At 36.9% G+C, this 14,447-nt stretch overlaps 1 protein-coding gene across 1 annotated transcript; it reads right to left on the bottom strand.

Moving 5' to 3' along the window:
- Positions 1 to 211: 211 nt before the first annotated feature.
- Positions 212 to 2,178, bottom strand: LOC145047870 (16 kDa phloem protein 1-like). The gene is made up of 5 exons (XM_078996233.1): positions 1,840 to 2,178; positions 1,645 to 1,737; positions 1,408 to 1,552; positions 1,162 to 1,291; positions 212 to 573 (listed from the first exon to the last, which is right to left on the bottom strand). Exons 1-5 carry the CDS (start codon positions 1,907 to 1,909, stop codon positions 418 to 420), a joined length of 594 nt encoding a protein of 197 aa, XP_078852359.1. The 5' UTR covers positions 1,910 to 2,178; the 3' UTR covers positions 212 to 417.
- Between the last annotated feature and the right edge of the window lie 12,269 nt (positions 2,179 to 14,447).

Genomic DNA, 14,447 nt, shown 5'->3' with positions numbered 1-14,447 from the left:
AAAAAAAAAAAAAAAAAAAAAAAAAAAACTTGTTATTTTTACAAAATCACTTTCGATCTATAAAAGATAAAATAATAATGTTCATCAAGATTACATTTAACTTGAAGTGATTAAATGTAATCTCACATAATAAAATAAAGTTGCTAGATTGCAAAAGACGTCTATTTTTTGTTTATTAATCATCAAAAGTTGGATAAACAAACGTTTCGAGTTTTTGTTTTAGAAGCATAACTAAATTGAAAATAATTTCGGGCACTTGTTTCAACAAGAAAAACTAGTTACACACTCAAACCCAACGAACTTCTAATTGACTTTATCCTTTATCCGACAATATTGTCTTAAAACCTACAAATTTAAGCCTTTAGCAACAAGAAAAACTAGTTATTCACAAGACCACAGCCTTAAATGATCAAGACATTATGCCGTTGTCATTTTTGTACCCTCCTCATTATTAACAAGGCTTTCCTTCCTTTCACCATCATTATTCACTCCATCTTTTGTTGCCATTTTTGTACCCTCATTATTTACAAGGCTTTCCTTCCTTTCACCATCATTATTCACTCCATCTTTTCTCTGCACAATATAGATAGAGGTTTTATTTTCCAAGCATATTTAAGTATTTATTTTGTATAATTTAATCAATGTAAATAAATGGGATAATTTCCTCTAAATAGATTATTTAGTATAATTACGAAGGATAATATACATTAAAGTCACTATATTTTGATCATTTTGTGGTTTAAGCACTATATATTATTTTGATCAATAAAAATCACCCATTTTTCAAAGAAATTTCACTATGTAACCACCCATTTACAACTTAGAAGGTTATAAACTGACACATTACTTTTCATTTACCTATGTGACATCATATGTGGTTCATGAAATAATATTTTATTTTCTAAAAGGATTTTTTTTTTTTTTTTTTGCCAATTTAGGAGGTTATATGCATATGTATACAAGAAACCATGTTAGTTTTAACACATGTTAAACATACAATAGATTGTCATAGTGGTCGCATATAAGATTTTTCAAAAATATATAGTAGTTAAGAAAAAAAAAAGCAAAATATAATGACTTTATGTATATTGTGGTTGGTTTTAAAACTAGAAAACTATTTGTTTGAAATTTAAATATACAAAAGTGTTAACGAATGCACACCTTGAAAGTAACCCCCACAGATATATCTCCGGTGTAAGATTTGTCCTCCCGGACCACCCTGTATTTCCGACTTCCGAGCTTTGCATCCCCTTTCTCCATCCCCATTAAAACAACATCCTTTACATGAATCCTATATATACACCCATTCAATCCAATGTAATTAGTCACATAACTTATGCTAAAGCAAAGCTTATATAAATAAAACTAAAATAAACAAGATAATAAATTAGTCTTTAACGTTCTTACGTAGCATCACCAACATATCCATCATCAGAAAGTTTATGTTTGTCCATAACACGAAACACAAGCTTTTGATCCAACTTCTTTTCATCCATGGGATAGTCAACCACAAACTCGAACTTTTGTTCCCATATGGATTTCTTCCCTTTTCCTACATTAATTCCAATTATTCCAACCTTTTCATTTCAACAAATGCAATAAAAACAATGAAAACGTTATTCGACATACTTAATTAAGCCCTACCTTGAGCGACTTTGCTTACGCGTTTTTTATCCCCGTATTCAACACACACATATGGTCTATTAACAGCCGAAGTACTACAGCAAACGACACAACCTGAAATCGATCAAAAACAAAAACAAAAACCCACGTTAGGAATTGAAGTTCCAGTTCCCTTAACTCAGTTGGTAAATACAGTATACTAGTGTTCGATCTTACCGAGAAATCTTTTTGCTCTTATGCCTTCAGAATCCACTAGCATCACCTCCAATACGCCACCATTTGCCATCGTTATATTTCTCTATATTCGGACACACTGTCAACACTAGTCTTGATCAATCACTAATCAAAGAAGAGAGAAGATAACTGCAGATTTTGAAGAGAGAATATTTATATAACGTCAATGGAGGAAGTTACGGAGACGGTGGTGCTAGCGTGTTTGACGTCTTGTTGTAAGTCGTCACGTTGAATAAGAAAAGGAAAGCCATCGGAGTTGGAGTTGGCTTACTATACGCATTGAATTTTAAAAGTGAAGGTTGTGATTGAGGACTTATGCATGTAGGCTGGCTGTAAACGATTCAACTTGTACTAGAAGATACTAAATATAATGTGATGGAGTGGTTGGATGAAACATGTGCAGTTTTTTTTTTTTTCCAATTTATGTAACTATTGAGTTTTCTTTTTATAATTAAGAGTCAATTCTAAATTTTGTCTAGTGTATAATATTTTTAGTTGTTTTTAATATTAGTTTAACATTAATAATTTATAATGATTTAGCGACCATTTCTCAGTTTCGTTTAAATCAGAACGTTAGGTAGTATCGCGACGTTAAGAGTTTTGGTCTTTTAATAATCTTTCAATGTATATATATAATTTTTTATCTTGAGGAAGATTACAAGCATCTTAAACTTGGGATTAGTAAGACCTTAATAATTCGACACAAGTGTATTAAAGTGGTCATAATAGTAGTTTTTAGGAGTTTTTCGATCTGATAAGCTAATGAAATTTGAAAAGGCTATTGTAAAAAGTTTTTCAAACACATTTTGTTTTCAAACTCTTGCCATGTGCTTTTTCAATGAGTTTATCCAATAAGTTTCAACCAATTTTAGATAGACAATTTATACCAACAACACATAAATAAGCAAATTTAAATAACTCTTGTATTATAATGACTTTTTATGAAAAAAATTCACTAATAAAATGGATGATCCTAGTTAATAGTCGTTGATTTGTTTGTTTATATATTAGCCTTGTGTATTAGCCCAGTTGTTGTATATCAGTAGCTTATCATATCCAGTCCTTGTGCCTTATTGTTTGTATTTATACTCATGGTATGGTACATTCAAGGTAATGAGAATATTTGAATTCCATGTTGGAATCCTAAGTCGAGTAGGATTTAGAGACCTAACAACCTAGTTTTTAGGAAATCATAAACAAGTAGGTTTCTAATTTCCTAATTGTAATCTAATTACAAGTCGGTAGTTAGGAGTATATATACACATGGTTTTAGGTCAAATTATGATCACTGGAAAACATTGTAAACATCGTGAGTTTTGAGTGATATTCTCACAATAATCAAAGAGTTATTTAGATTAATATAACTATGTTTACATATTCCAATCTTTAATTGGTATCAGAGCTTGAGTCAAGAAGCTGTGAGATCAAATTCTTTAACTGTTGACAAGCGAGGTCAATATGTGTAGCACCTGGTTCCTGGTACATAAAAATTTATCTAAGTAATTATCATTTTAGCCTTGGAATCGGCGAGTTGTAGGTCCGACTCGCCGAGTAGGGACGCGGTCCGGGGGCACGCTTAAGTTGGCGACTTGGCGAGTCCATATCTTGGACTCGGCGAGTCATCGCTGTTTGGTGAAACCCTAATTCCAAGGGTTTGCCCCCTATTTAAGCTAGCTTGTGCGACCCAAGCTCGCCCCCTTTCACCTTCAAAGCACCCTACATCAAACCCTAACTCGTTTCATGTGAAATTGAAGTGTTTAGAGTGATTCCTTGAAGTTTTTGGGAGAAGAAGGAGAGTGGAGCAAGAAGAGAAGAAGAAGACCAGATATCTTGGTGCTATTTCAGAGTTCTCTAAGGTATATCTCTACTCTATTCTGTTTGCATGCTTAAAACCCCATTACAGCACCTTTTGAGCTCTCCTTGAACCTTTTCCAAGCTTGTGCATGAAGTAGAATTCGTAATAGGTTGAGTATCCGCTAGGACTAGTCATATTTGAGCTCCAGGAGCTCAGATCTATAACCTTTTTGGGAGTAAATTGATGGAATGTCCTAGATCTACCTTCTTAGCCATTATTTCACCCTAACCCCCATTCTACGCATTTCTACACGTAAAGTCGGAAACTTTACGTGTAAACCAGGCCCTAGGAACCCAGATCTATGAATGGCATGAGCTGGATCCAAGCAAAATCGTGTGTATGGTTTTTGCATGTGGCCGACTCGGCGAGTCGTTCATCTGACTCGGCGAGTTGGGTCGCGAGTCCCAGGGTTGTTCCCTTTTGTGTCTACGAGTTGGGGTAGTGAGTCATAGGGTATGACTCAGTGAGTTGGAAGCCAGACTCACTCATGAAGTAACTCAGTGAGTCAATGCCATGACTCGGCGAGTTCATGGCAATCTTCTTGTCTCAAGAACAGCTCGACGAGTTGTTCATACAACTCAGCGAGTCACAGCTTAGAGTGTTCTTCGAATGAAGGCGAACTCGGCGAGTTGTTCATACAACTCGGCGAGTGGGATGAAGGACTATTGGACTTGGGTATAGAGAAAGGGACTCGGCGAGTCGGCAAGCCAACTCGGCGAGTCTGGTCAACTGATAGTTGACTGTGACTTGACTCATGACTTGTTAAGGGTAAATAGGCAATTTACCCTGAGGGCGGTTAGTAGTATTTGACTAAGTGTTTTGTGGGAATTACAGCCGGAGGATTTCCGGAGCAGCAGCAACAGCAGATAGACTATTCCCACACAGATCGGCAGCTACTACAAGGTGAGTTACCTTCCAGTAGCGGTGGGTCTACGGCCAGAATGCCGGCCCACCAGTAGGAGTTGTATGATGGATGATTGTCTCTGTGATATTCATCTAAGGTTGCTACTACCTGTGATATGTTTATGGGCTAGTATGATATGCTGCTATGTGCTAGTGACAGTAGGGGGAGATAGTCCCCAGATTACCGGTCGATAAGGCCGAAGGGGCGGTCATGCCCATCCATGCTAGATAGATTACGAGATATATGTGTTATGTGGTAGTAGTAGGGGGTGAAATAGTCCCCAGTATCCGGTCGAGAGGACCGAAGGGGGAGACCAGCACCCAGATATGCTAGTCAGTATCCGGTCAAGAGGACCGAAGGGGAGGCAAGCTCCCAGATATGCTAGACAGTACCCGATCGAGAGGACCGAAAGGGTAGGTCGGGCACCCAGATACGTCTGACGATATATGCATGTTATGTGACTGTATGGTATGTGGTAGGTTAGTGGAACTCACTAAGCTTCGTGCTTACAGTTTTCAGTTTTGATTTCAGGTACCTCTTCTTCGAAGGGGAAGGAGCTGGCGTGGTAGCAGCCCATCACACACACATGCTTCGTATTCCGCATCATGAGTACTTCCTGGGGATTTGTACTCTGACATTATTATGTTTATTGAAATGTTTTCCAGACATGCGATATCTTATTCAAATACTATGATCAGCAAATGTTTTAATTCGAATGTTTTGTTAAAAATATGTTTTCAAAAATGAAATTTTTGGCTCGTATTTTGGGGTGTTACAACATGGCTGATGTAGGGAGCGAGGGAGGATCTGCTCCAATGATTATGAAGGAAACTGGATCGACTTCAGTTCAATGTCCCATGCTCAATTCCATAAATTACGCAGTTTGGTCTCTGCGTATGAAGGTTGTTCTAAAAATTCATAAAGCATAGAGTATTATCGACCTAGGAACAGAGAAAAACGATGAGAAGGATTACCTAGCAATGGGATTATTGTATCAGGCGATCCCAGAATCGTTAATCATGCAAATCGGAGAAGCCGAGTCTTCGAAGGCGCTTTGGGACGCAATCAAGGCTCGATACATTGGGGTTGATCGAGTAAAGGAGGCCCGTCTTCAAACCCTAAACGTTGACTTCGACAGGCTGAGGATGACAGAGACGGAATTAATTGATAGCTTCGCCGGAAAACTATCCGGAATTTCGTCACAATCGGCAGCCCTTGGGGAAACAATTGAAGAAACAAATATGGTGAAAAAGTTCCTAAAGTCACTGCCAAGAAAATTCATCCACATCGTGGCCTCCCTTGAGCAAGTTCTTGATTTGAAGACACTGGGCTTCGAAGATGTGTTTGGGCGGTTGAAAGCTTACGAGGAGAGGGTGAAGGAAGCGGATGACGGAGGAGAAGAATCGAAAGTCCTGTTCGCCGATGGTGGAGGTAACTCGTCAGGAACGAAGGAAAATGGAAACTGGAAAGGAACGAGTGAAGTGAAAGGGTTTAATGGGACTGACAGGTCAAGTGGATCCGGATCTAGTGGGTTATCCGGGTCGGGCGGATCAGGCGGGCCCAAAGGGAATAATAGGGTTTCTCAAGTAATTGGCCCAATAAACAATCCAATTCTGATTTATCTCAATCTAATTCCAACAATTGCAAAAAATATAATTGTTGTTGCGACAAAAATCGGAAAAAGACGGAAAAAGACCGATCTAAGGTGATTTGCTTTCGATGTCACAAACCGGGTCATTTTGCTTCTGAATGTCCAGAACGACTCCAAAAATTACAAGACAGTGATTTTTCGGAACGTGACGAAAGCGACGAATCCGTGTTCTAAATACGGATTGGGTTGAAGAATTATCTAGAAGGACTTAGAGATTCGGGGGTGATTGTTGGAATCCTAAGTCGAGTAGGACTTGGAAACCAAGTAATAGCAACCTAGTTTTTAGGAAATCATAAACAAGTAGGTTTCTAGTTTCCTAATTGTAATCTAATTACAAGTCGGTAGTTAGGAGTAAATATACACATGGTTTTAGGTCGAGTTATGATCATTGGAAAAACATTGTAATATCGTGAGTTTTGAGAGAGATTCTCATATAATCAAAGAGTTATTTTGATTAAAACAATCATGTTTACATATTCCAATCTTTATTCCATTCCACAGTACATCATGGTATCAGAGAAACCCTCTTAATATTTTCTTATTTCCCTCCCTCTTTCCTTATACAAGCGGACAGCCACCATCTCCCACATCTAAACCCTAATTTTCTAGCTCCTTCTTCTAACCACCATGGTTGCCCCTAACCTACCTCACAAAGTATTTTGTGTTACAAATATAAGACTGATGTCCCTCCCATCCTTAATCTTGAAAGTTTGAACTATGATTCTTGGCGAGCATTAATCACCACACATTGTGAAGCTTACGGTGCCATATAACATATTGATTCCTCATATGATGATATGAATCGAAGGGGAATACTCTACAACTGGAAAAAGGTGGGTGTTGTTGTAAAAGAAAGGATTTATTCCACCCTTTCACAAAACCTACTCAATATGATTCTCAAGAAAGACATGCTTGCTCGACAAATTTGCCTCAACATTGAGAGACTTTTTCGTGATAACAAAGACACGAGGATTTTAAATTTTATGAGTAACAACTTTTTCAATTTAACCCCCATCCCTGATTGGTTATGTAGTGTCCATTGCAATTTTAAGAGAAGCCAAGTGCAAGACCAACAAATTTCCCATATGTTGTTCTTGCGTGTTAAGCTTGCTAATGGTGTATCCGAGCCAGCCGACCAGCCTAGCCCAATACCTTCCCGTAAATAACAGCCTAGTTTTCAATAGGTTCATACCAACCCGGTTGACCGCAATCCACCCCACAAATCGACAAAAGACAACTGTTGGAGATTGAACCAAAGGAAATATCAAAGCATAACGGATGAGAAACAATATACGAGACATATCCCAAACTCACGCATACATAAAATCTTGGCAATAAAATATAAAGGTTGTACATAACCAGTTGGTTGTCTTTACCCCACATAATAAAGAAAGACCAGACAAAACCAAATACCCAAAAATAAAAAAGGGTCTATAAAAGCCCTTGAAGAATAAACACGAAGGTAAATTCTCAGGAGGACTCTTTACAATTCATTTGGTAAACCTCATATGACTTTTAACTTTGGCATTGGAGAGTAACACTTGGGTCCAACCCTCGGTGTGGCTTTCTAACCTAGAAAAGTCCACTTTTACAGTGTATCTTCTGGAATACGTGTTGGGAAAGGGAAAAGGAACACCATTTACCAAAGTAGTCGGAGAATCACTTAGCAACATTGCCTCCATTCGTATTATACATGTAAATGCGATGAAAATGAATTCACATCGCCAGTTCAAAAAGCTTATTCATTCAACAGTAAAAAAAAGCAATACAACATGCATACATAGAATGTTTGGTGCACAACAAACCAAAAAAACTCAAATACAGGGTGATGAACCAATCCTAATATATGGACACATCCATCAAAATAGGTATACATCAGATATATTGTGATAGCAAAAGTTCAACTGAAATAATGCATGGCCACTGTTTCTTAAAGTTGTCGGAGGCAATGAGAAAGAAGATTAAACAACCTGACGCGTATTTGACAAGTTTCGCCAGGCATTCAATATGTCCCTTGGGGATATTATCTCTGCCACTAACCCTACATGACTATCCATGCAGTCCAAGAACACTTACTTGCTAGATTTCATGATAATACAACCAGTATCACCCTCCAATATAATATTTTGGAGAAGTGCAATGAAAATTTTTGAGGCCATTGTATCAACAATTAATGGCTTAATCAGGTTTTGGGCCCCAAAAGGGTATGGAACGGTATATAGAAAACCATTGATCACAACAACAAATAAAACTAACAGCAAGAAAAGCAAAACGAATTGCAGGAAAGCCACAAATACCGCAAGATGGAATAGATATTGTTACAATAAATTATGCATACCCAGAACAGAGAATACGGATAGGAGCAACATTAACAAAAATGCTAAGTGAAGAGTTAACAAAATTTCTAAAGAAAACTAGCGAAGTGTTCTCTTGGCATCTAGATGACATGCTCGAAGTGCCAAGAGAACTGATCGAACACAAGTTGAATGACAAAACGGGAATGAGACAAATTTGACAGAAAAAAAGTGGCCAATCCAAGGAAATAAATAAGGTAATAAATGGCGTGGTAGATAAGTTAGTAAAAGCCATAATATTACAAGAATCGCTATTCCCGTCCTAGGTAGCCAACCCAGTATTGGTGAAGAAAGAGGATGGAGAATAGAGGATGTGTGTTGACTTCACTGACCTAAACACAGCATGTTCTAAGGATTGTTACCAACTACCATCCATAGACGAAAAGATAGAATCTTTAGACTGGCACATATGGAAAAGTTTCTTAAATGCATATAAAGGATATCATCAAAATCACATGTATAAAGGGAATGAAGACAAAACTTCATTCCACATGGAGAGAGGAACCTTTTGCTATAACAAAATTTCATTTGGGTTAAGAAACGCAGGGGCGACATACCAAAGGTTAACATACAAAGTTATTGAATCACCGATCAGCATGAATATAGAAGTATATGTGGATAACATGGTCATCAAGATTCGAAACGACGATCTCTTCTTACATGACATTGAGGAAACTTTTGCAAATCTAAGAGCCGTTAGCATGAAGTTGAACCCCAAGAAATGTCTTTTTGAAGTAGAAGAAGGGAAATTCCTTGGGAATGTGATCATGAAGGAAAGGATAAGAGTAAACCTAGAGAAGATAGAATCTTTATTGCAAATTCGATCATCGAAGACAGTGAAATAAGTGCATGTATTAAATGGTAAATTAGTGGCATTGGGACGGTTCCTAGAGAAGTCAACGGAAAAGACATTACCCTTTTATAATATGTTAAAAAGGGTACTATATAAAAAAGATTTTTTGATGGACGTATGAAGCAGAAGTAGCCTTCAAAAAACATAAAATATCGTTAACGGAACTACCTACTTTAACATCACCAGTCCCAGGGGATATTCTAACAATTTACGTAGCCACGTCAAAATTGGCAGCAAGTGCACTATTACTAGCTAATAGAGGAGAAAAGCAAGTACCTATATATTTTGTTAGTTGTATCCTACAAGGAGCAGAAATAGGGTATTTAAACATGGAAAATTTGGCATTATCACTTGTTAATGCAACAATGCAATAAAGAAGATTCTTCCTCGCACAAACGCCCCGATAAGGCAAGTTCTATTGAAACCTAGAAAATCAGGACGATTAGCTAAATGGGTCGTGGAATTAGGAGAACATGAGATCTACTTTAAACCATGAACAAACATCAAGGCACAAGCATTAGCAGACTTCATAACAGAAATAACCTGTAATGTGGAAGTATCAACAATAGAGGGGACACATATCAAGAATAAAGACACGTGGCAGACTCAAAATGAAGAATAGATTCTGCACACGAACGGAACTTCTTGCACCGAGGGAGAGGCTGTCAGCTTGATACTAATGTAATGTCCCAAATTCCAGAATAAAGTTTATCATTTTTGAAATAGAATAACCACCCATTTTATAAAGTTACATTAACAGTCAAACCATTTGTTCATAAACCATAATTCAAGATCAAAGCTATAAGGAAAATAATGCAGAATCTCGAATCATAAAACCGTTAATGTGCGTGTGTACAATCCCGCCTTCGCAGTCTGATAAGTACTTGAAAAACATTTGAAACCATAACTTTAAGCCAAAGCTTACTGAGTTCCTCCAAAATTTCCCACACAACAATACATATACAATACATGCACACCGGCTTGCAACATAAGACTAGATTGCCCCCGCCCGATCCCACAACTAATGACTAGATTGCCCTCGAGCCCAAAGCTTATGACTGGATTTCCGTCAGGCCTACAACATAAGATTGGATTGCTCCTGAGTTTGTTGACCCATAGCACAAAGCAGTACCGCCTTAAGCTAACCGCACTATGTCGACATATACACCAAAATACTAACAGCAAGCATAGATAATCATAGAAAATCTACCAGTCTAACAGAACACTACAACATAACAACATGTTACACACAAGGTGTCACAACTAGCAAATTTGAGTTAGGAAGTTATTCCTTATACAAGATAATTTCTCTGTGTAACCTTGTAACACTACATTTAGTATAAATCAAACTTCAATACTATTAAATTTTATACAACCAAGAATTGTGATTCAAATCAAAACCACCTCGTGTAGCCCAAAAACCTAACTCAATAAGCTAAGCCCACTTAACTTTGGGCCTTAGCCCAAGCTTTCTTAGCCTAAGCCGCTAATTAGGCCAAGACTCTCTTATTGGGCCCTAATGGGCCGATAACCTCTCAAATTGGTCCTTTTGGGCCGAAGACTCTCTTTTGGCCCTAATGGGCCGAAAAATTTTATTTAACATTATTTGGGTCGTAATACTCTTATTGGGTCGTGAAAAGTATTCTTAGAACATAATGGGCCGAAAACATCTAATATGTATTATATTGGGCCAGAAATCTCTAATGGGCCATCAAGTAGGCTGAAAACCCCCTAATGGGCCCTTTTGGGCCAAAAGCTTTCACATAAGAATCTCATTGGGCCAAAGACCATTCGTTGGGCCCTCATGGGCTGAAAATCTCTATTGGGCCCTCTCACTAAATCGAAAACATATATTGGGCCAATTCCATTTCTTTTGGGCCTATTATTGGACCGAAACCTTCTTTGGGCCAAAACCAAGCCCAAAAACCACTCACTCTCTCCACAAACCGAAGCCTTTATTGGGCCCAAGGTGTTCTCAGTCACAATTGAAAATCGATACCCTCCTTCCTCCCTCTTGTTCGGTTATAATTAAAAAAAGTGGTGGACACAGTGGTTGTCACCACAACATTGACTCCCATGTTTCCAAGCATTTGACCACCATACTTCAATGCAAGGCATGTTTGTCCACCATACACCCAAGCCTCTCTTCCCTCCCTTTTCTCTCTACTTCAGCTGATACCTCACCCCACCCTCATTCACAACTTCATCTTCAACACATTTTCTATCAACACTCAAGGATTCTCTCCTCTTCTTTTTCAAAAATTTGTGGGTTTGTGAGTGTGTTTTTCAAGAAAGTCTTCTTCAAACTTCATAACGTGGTAAGTTTTGGGTAAACTTTATTGTTTTGTTCCAAGATTACACTAAAAATCCTTCATCATACAACTCCATTTTCGTATATATGCTCTTAGAACACCATAAGTTCAAGAATCTCCTCAAGAAAGCAAGCTAGAAACAAAAAAACCTTCTCCATCTTCATTTACATTTCGAAAAAGCCCTAAGGTGAGCTTCATACCCCTTATTTTTGAGTTTTTCTTCTTTTGGGGGAGGATACAAGTCTAGTCTTGTGTAGAATCTTTGTATATTTTCTTGCATGTGAATGTTTTATATGTTTATGTGTGTGAAATGTTGTGATCCCATGCTAAAAATCCATGAACTCGAGATTTGTACAAGTCTCAAGTTGTTGGAAACAAAGTTATCTTGTGTAGCTCACATGTTTTGTTGTTATGTTAAAATGTTTTCCTTAATGTGTGATAAAATCACCCTGATGTCAAGGAAAATGTTAGAACAAATTTGTTGGTCATGAAAGCTTGAAAAATGGAAAAATATGGAAATTTACACTTAAAATGGTAAATTTTTTAATGTATTTTTACCACGATATTTGTAAAAATTGGTTATTTGTGCTAATTTTGACAAAAATGGGTCATTTATGATAATTTTGGTAAAAATGGGTCATTTATAACAAATATGATAAAATTGGTCATTTATGACAGTTTTGGTAAAAATGGGTTATTTATGACAATTTTGGTAAATATGGATCATTTATGACAATTGTGGTAAAAATAGGTTATTTTTTACAATTGTAGTAAAAATGGGTTATTTTTTATAATTGTAGTAAAAACAGACAAATTCATCTTTTTCCACTAAAGTTGCATAAATACATAAAACAAAATAAAAATTGAAGTTTTATATGTATTATGGAAAAATCGAGAGATGTAAAAATTATTATTATTATGGTTTAAAACCGAAGGTAATACATTATTTTTACATCTATGAAGGTTATCCAGATATTAAAAATCATTTAAAACCATCAGTCTAAATAATTTAATATAACCGGTAAGAAAAGCAGAGTTTTTACGATAGGAATATGCGTATGTCATAACCTGACTATCAAAAAGCTTTTAAAAATACAAGTGTTAAATTGTATGTCATAGAGCTATGAAACGCGAGTCATAAAACTGCAACTATAAACTTACCTTAAGAACATCGTATACATTATTCTATAAATCCGCGTAAATTTTGTTGAGGCTCTTGCGAGACACTCATTCAGCGTACCTACCTAGCGTACATCGTAAGTCATATAGTTATAATCAGAGTCTCCTGGAGGGAGAGCGAGGTAATTGCGTATAGATCTATACGGGGTTGACACCCCCTCACCTGAGCTGTTCGCTACAGCTAGACAGGCTAGTCTAGGGTGACAAGTATCTTTAGAAACCGATGCCTGAAGAACGCCAAGACACGCATGTTAGTCATATTAGTATGGTTATACCGACTCACATAGAGAATAACAACGTTATTTGAATTTACGAAGAATATGCACTCTTCTAGTTTTATAAAATACACAACTATTTTTTGGCTATTTTGTAAACTAATTTCACCACTTTGGTCTTAGGGTTTTAAGACCACAATTTTTCATATAACATAAAATATAGGATTTTCTGAGAACACTCTCTATACAATTTCAAACAAGAAAACAAAAGAACATGCATGCAATTATACATGATTTGAAATAAGACTCACAACTCTTTTATATACAAAAAAAATATGGGATTTTCTATTAGTTTACAAACTATTACAAAGTTTTCTTATCAATATGCTTATGAACAAACCAACATTCTATGTTGACGCTTTTCAAAACGACTTGTATTCTCAGGGACTCAGTAAGCAGATTTTGCAGCTATAGATTTTGGATATTTGTTGTATTTTTGAAATATCATACACTGTGTTATTTTGGATGTAATTTCATAAACAAACATAAAGTTGCGAACAATGCATGTTGGTCTTTGAAATGTATGATGTTTGGTTGCTATATCTCATTTATAATCAATTGTTATGATATTACAACATGAAGTCACCCGTCCCTGGAAGTTTCCGTCGTCCCGGTTCGGGGTGTGACACAAGGACACATACTACAATACAAAGTATAATGAGAAAATTCATCTGAGCTAACTAGAAGAAGCTCACAACAAACCTCAGTAATCAGAACAGCTAACACAAACTATCTAGCACCAAACCGATACTAGATCTTAGCTAAACACTCAATTCTACCAATGTTTGACAAAAAGTCAAACTTGTCAAAAAGTCAAACTTGTCAAAAAGTCAATGGTCAAAGTCTCCCAGTCGACCGCCACATAGTGACTGAGCTTTTGTCACCTCGTGGTGGCCTCGAGACAAAATAGTCGTGGAGACTACCTATTATCACGTCGTGAAGACTAATCCTTCATGTCGTGAGAACTTCTCTTACCTTCTTAATACATTAAGCTCTTAATTTCTAAGGCCACTCATCCATACCTTCCAGAAGGCTTGCATACACCCAAATACAACATAAAAATCCTTGATTTATGGTCCTGCTTATCCAATGCATGTCCTTCCCAAAACTAGATCAAAAAGGGGTAAGAAATGGATCAAAATCCCATGCATGACATGAAAACTACTTGTGAGTCCAAATCTGAAACATACAATATTCTTGGGACCTT

The sequence above is a fragment of the Lactuca saligna genome, chromosome 5 (assembly GCF_052625555.1).
Source record: "Lactuca saligna cultivar CGN05327 chromosome 5, ASM5262555v1, whole genome shotgun sequence".
In the NCBI taxonomy this organism is placed as follows: domain Eukaryota; kingdom Viridiplantae; phylum Streptophyta; class Magnoliopsida; order Asterales; family Asteraceae; genus Lactuca; species Lactuca saligna.
The sequence above is the reverse complement of the archived record's forward strand: the minus strand, read 5'-3'. Positions and strand labels throughout refer to the sequence as shown.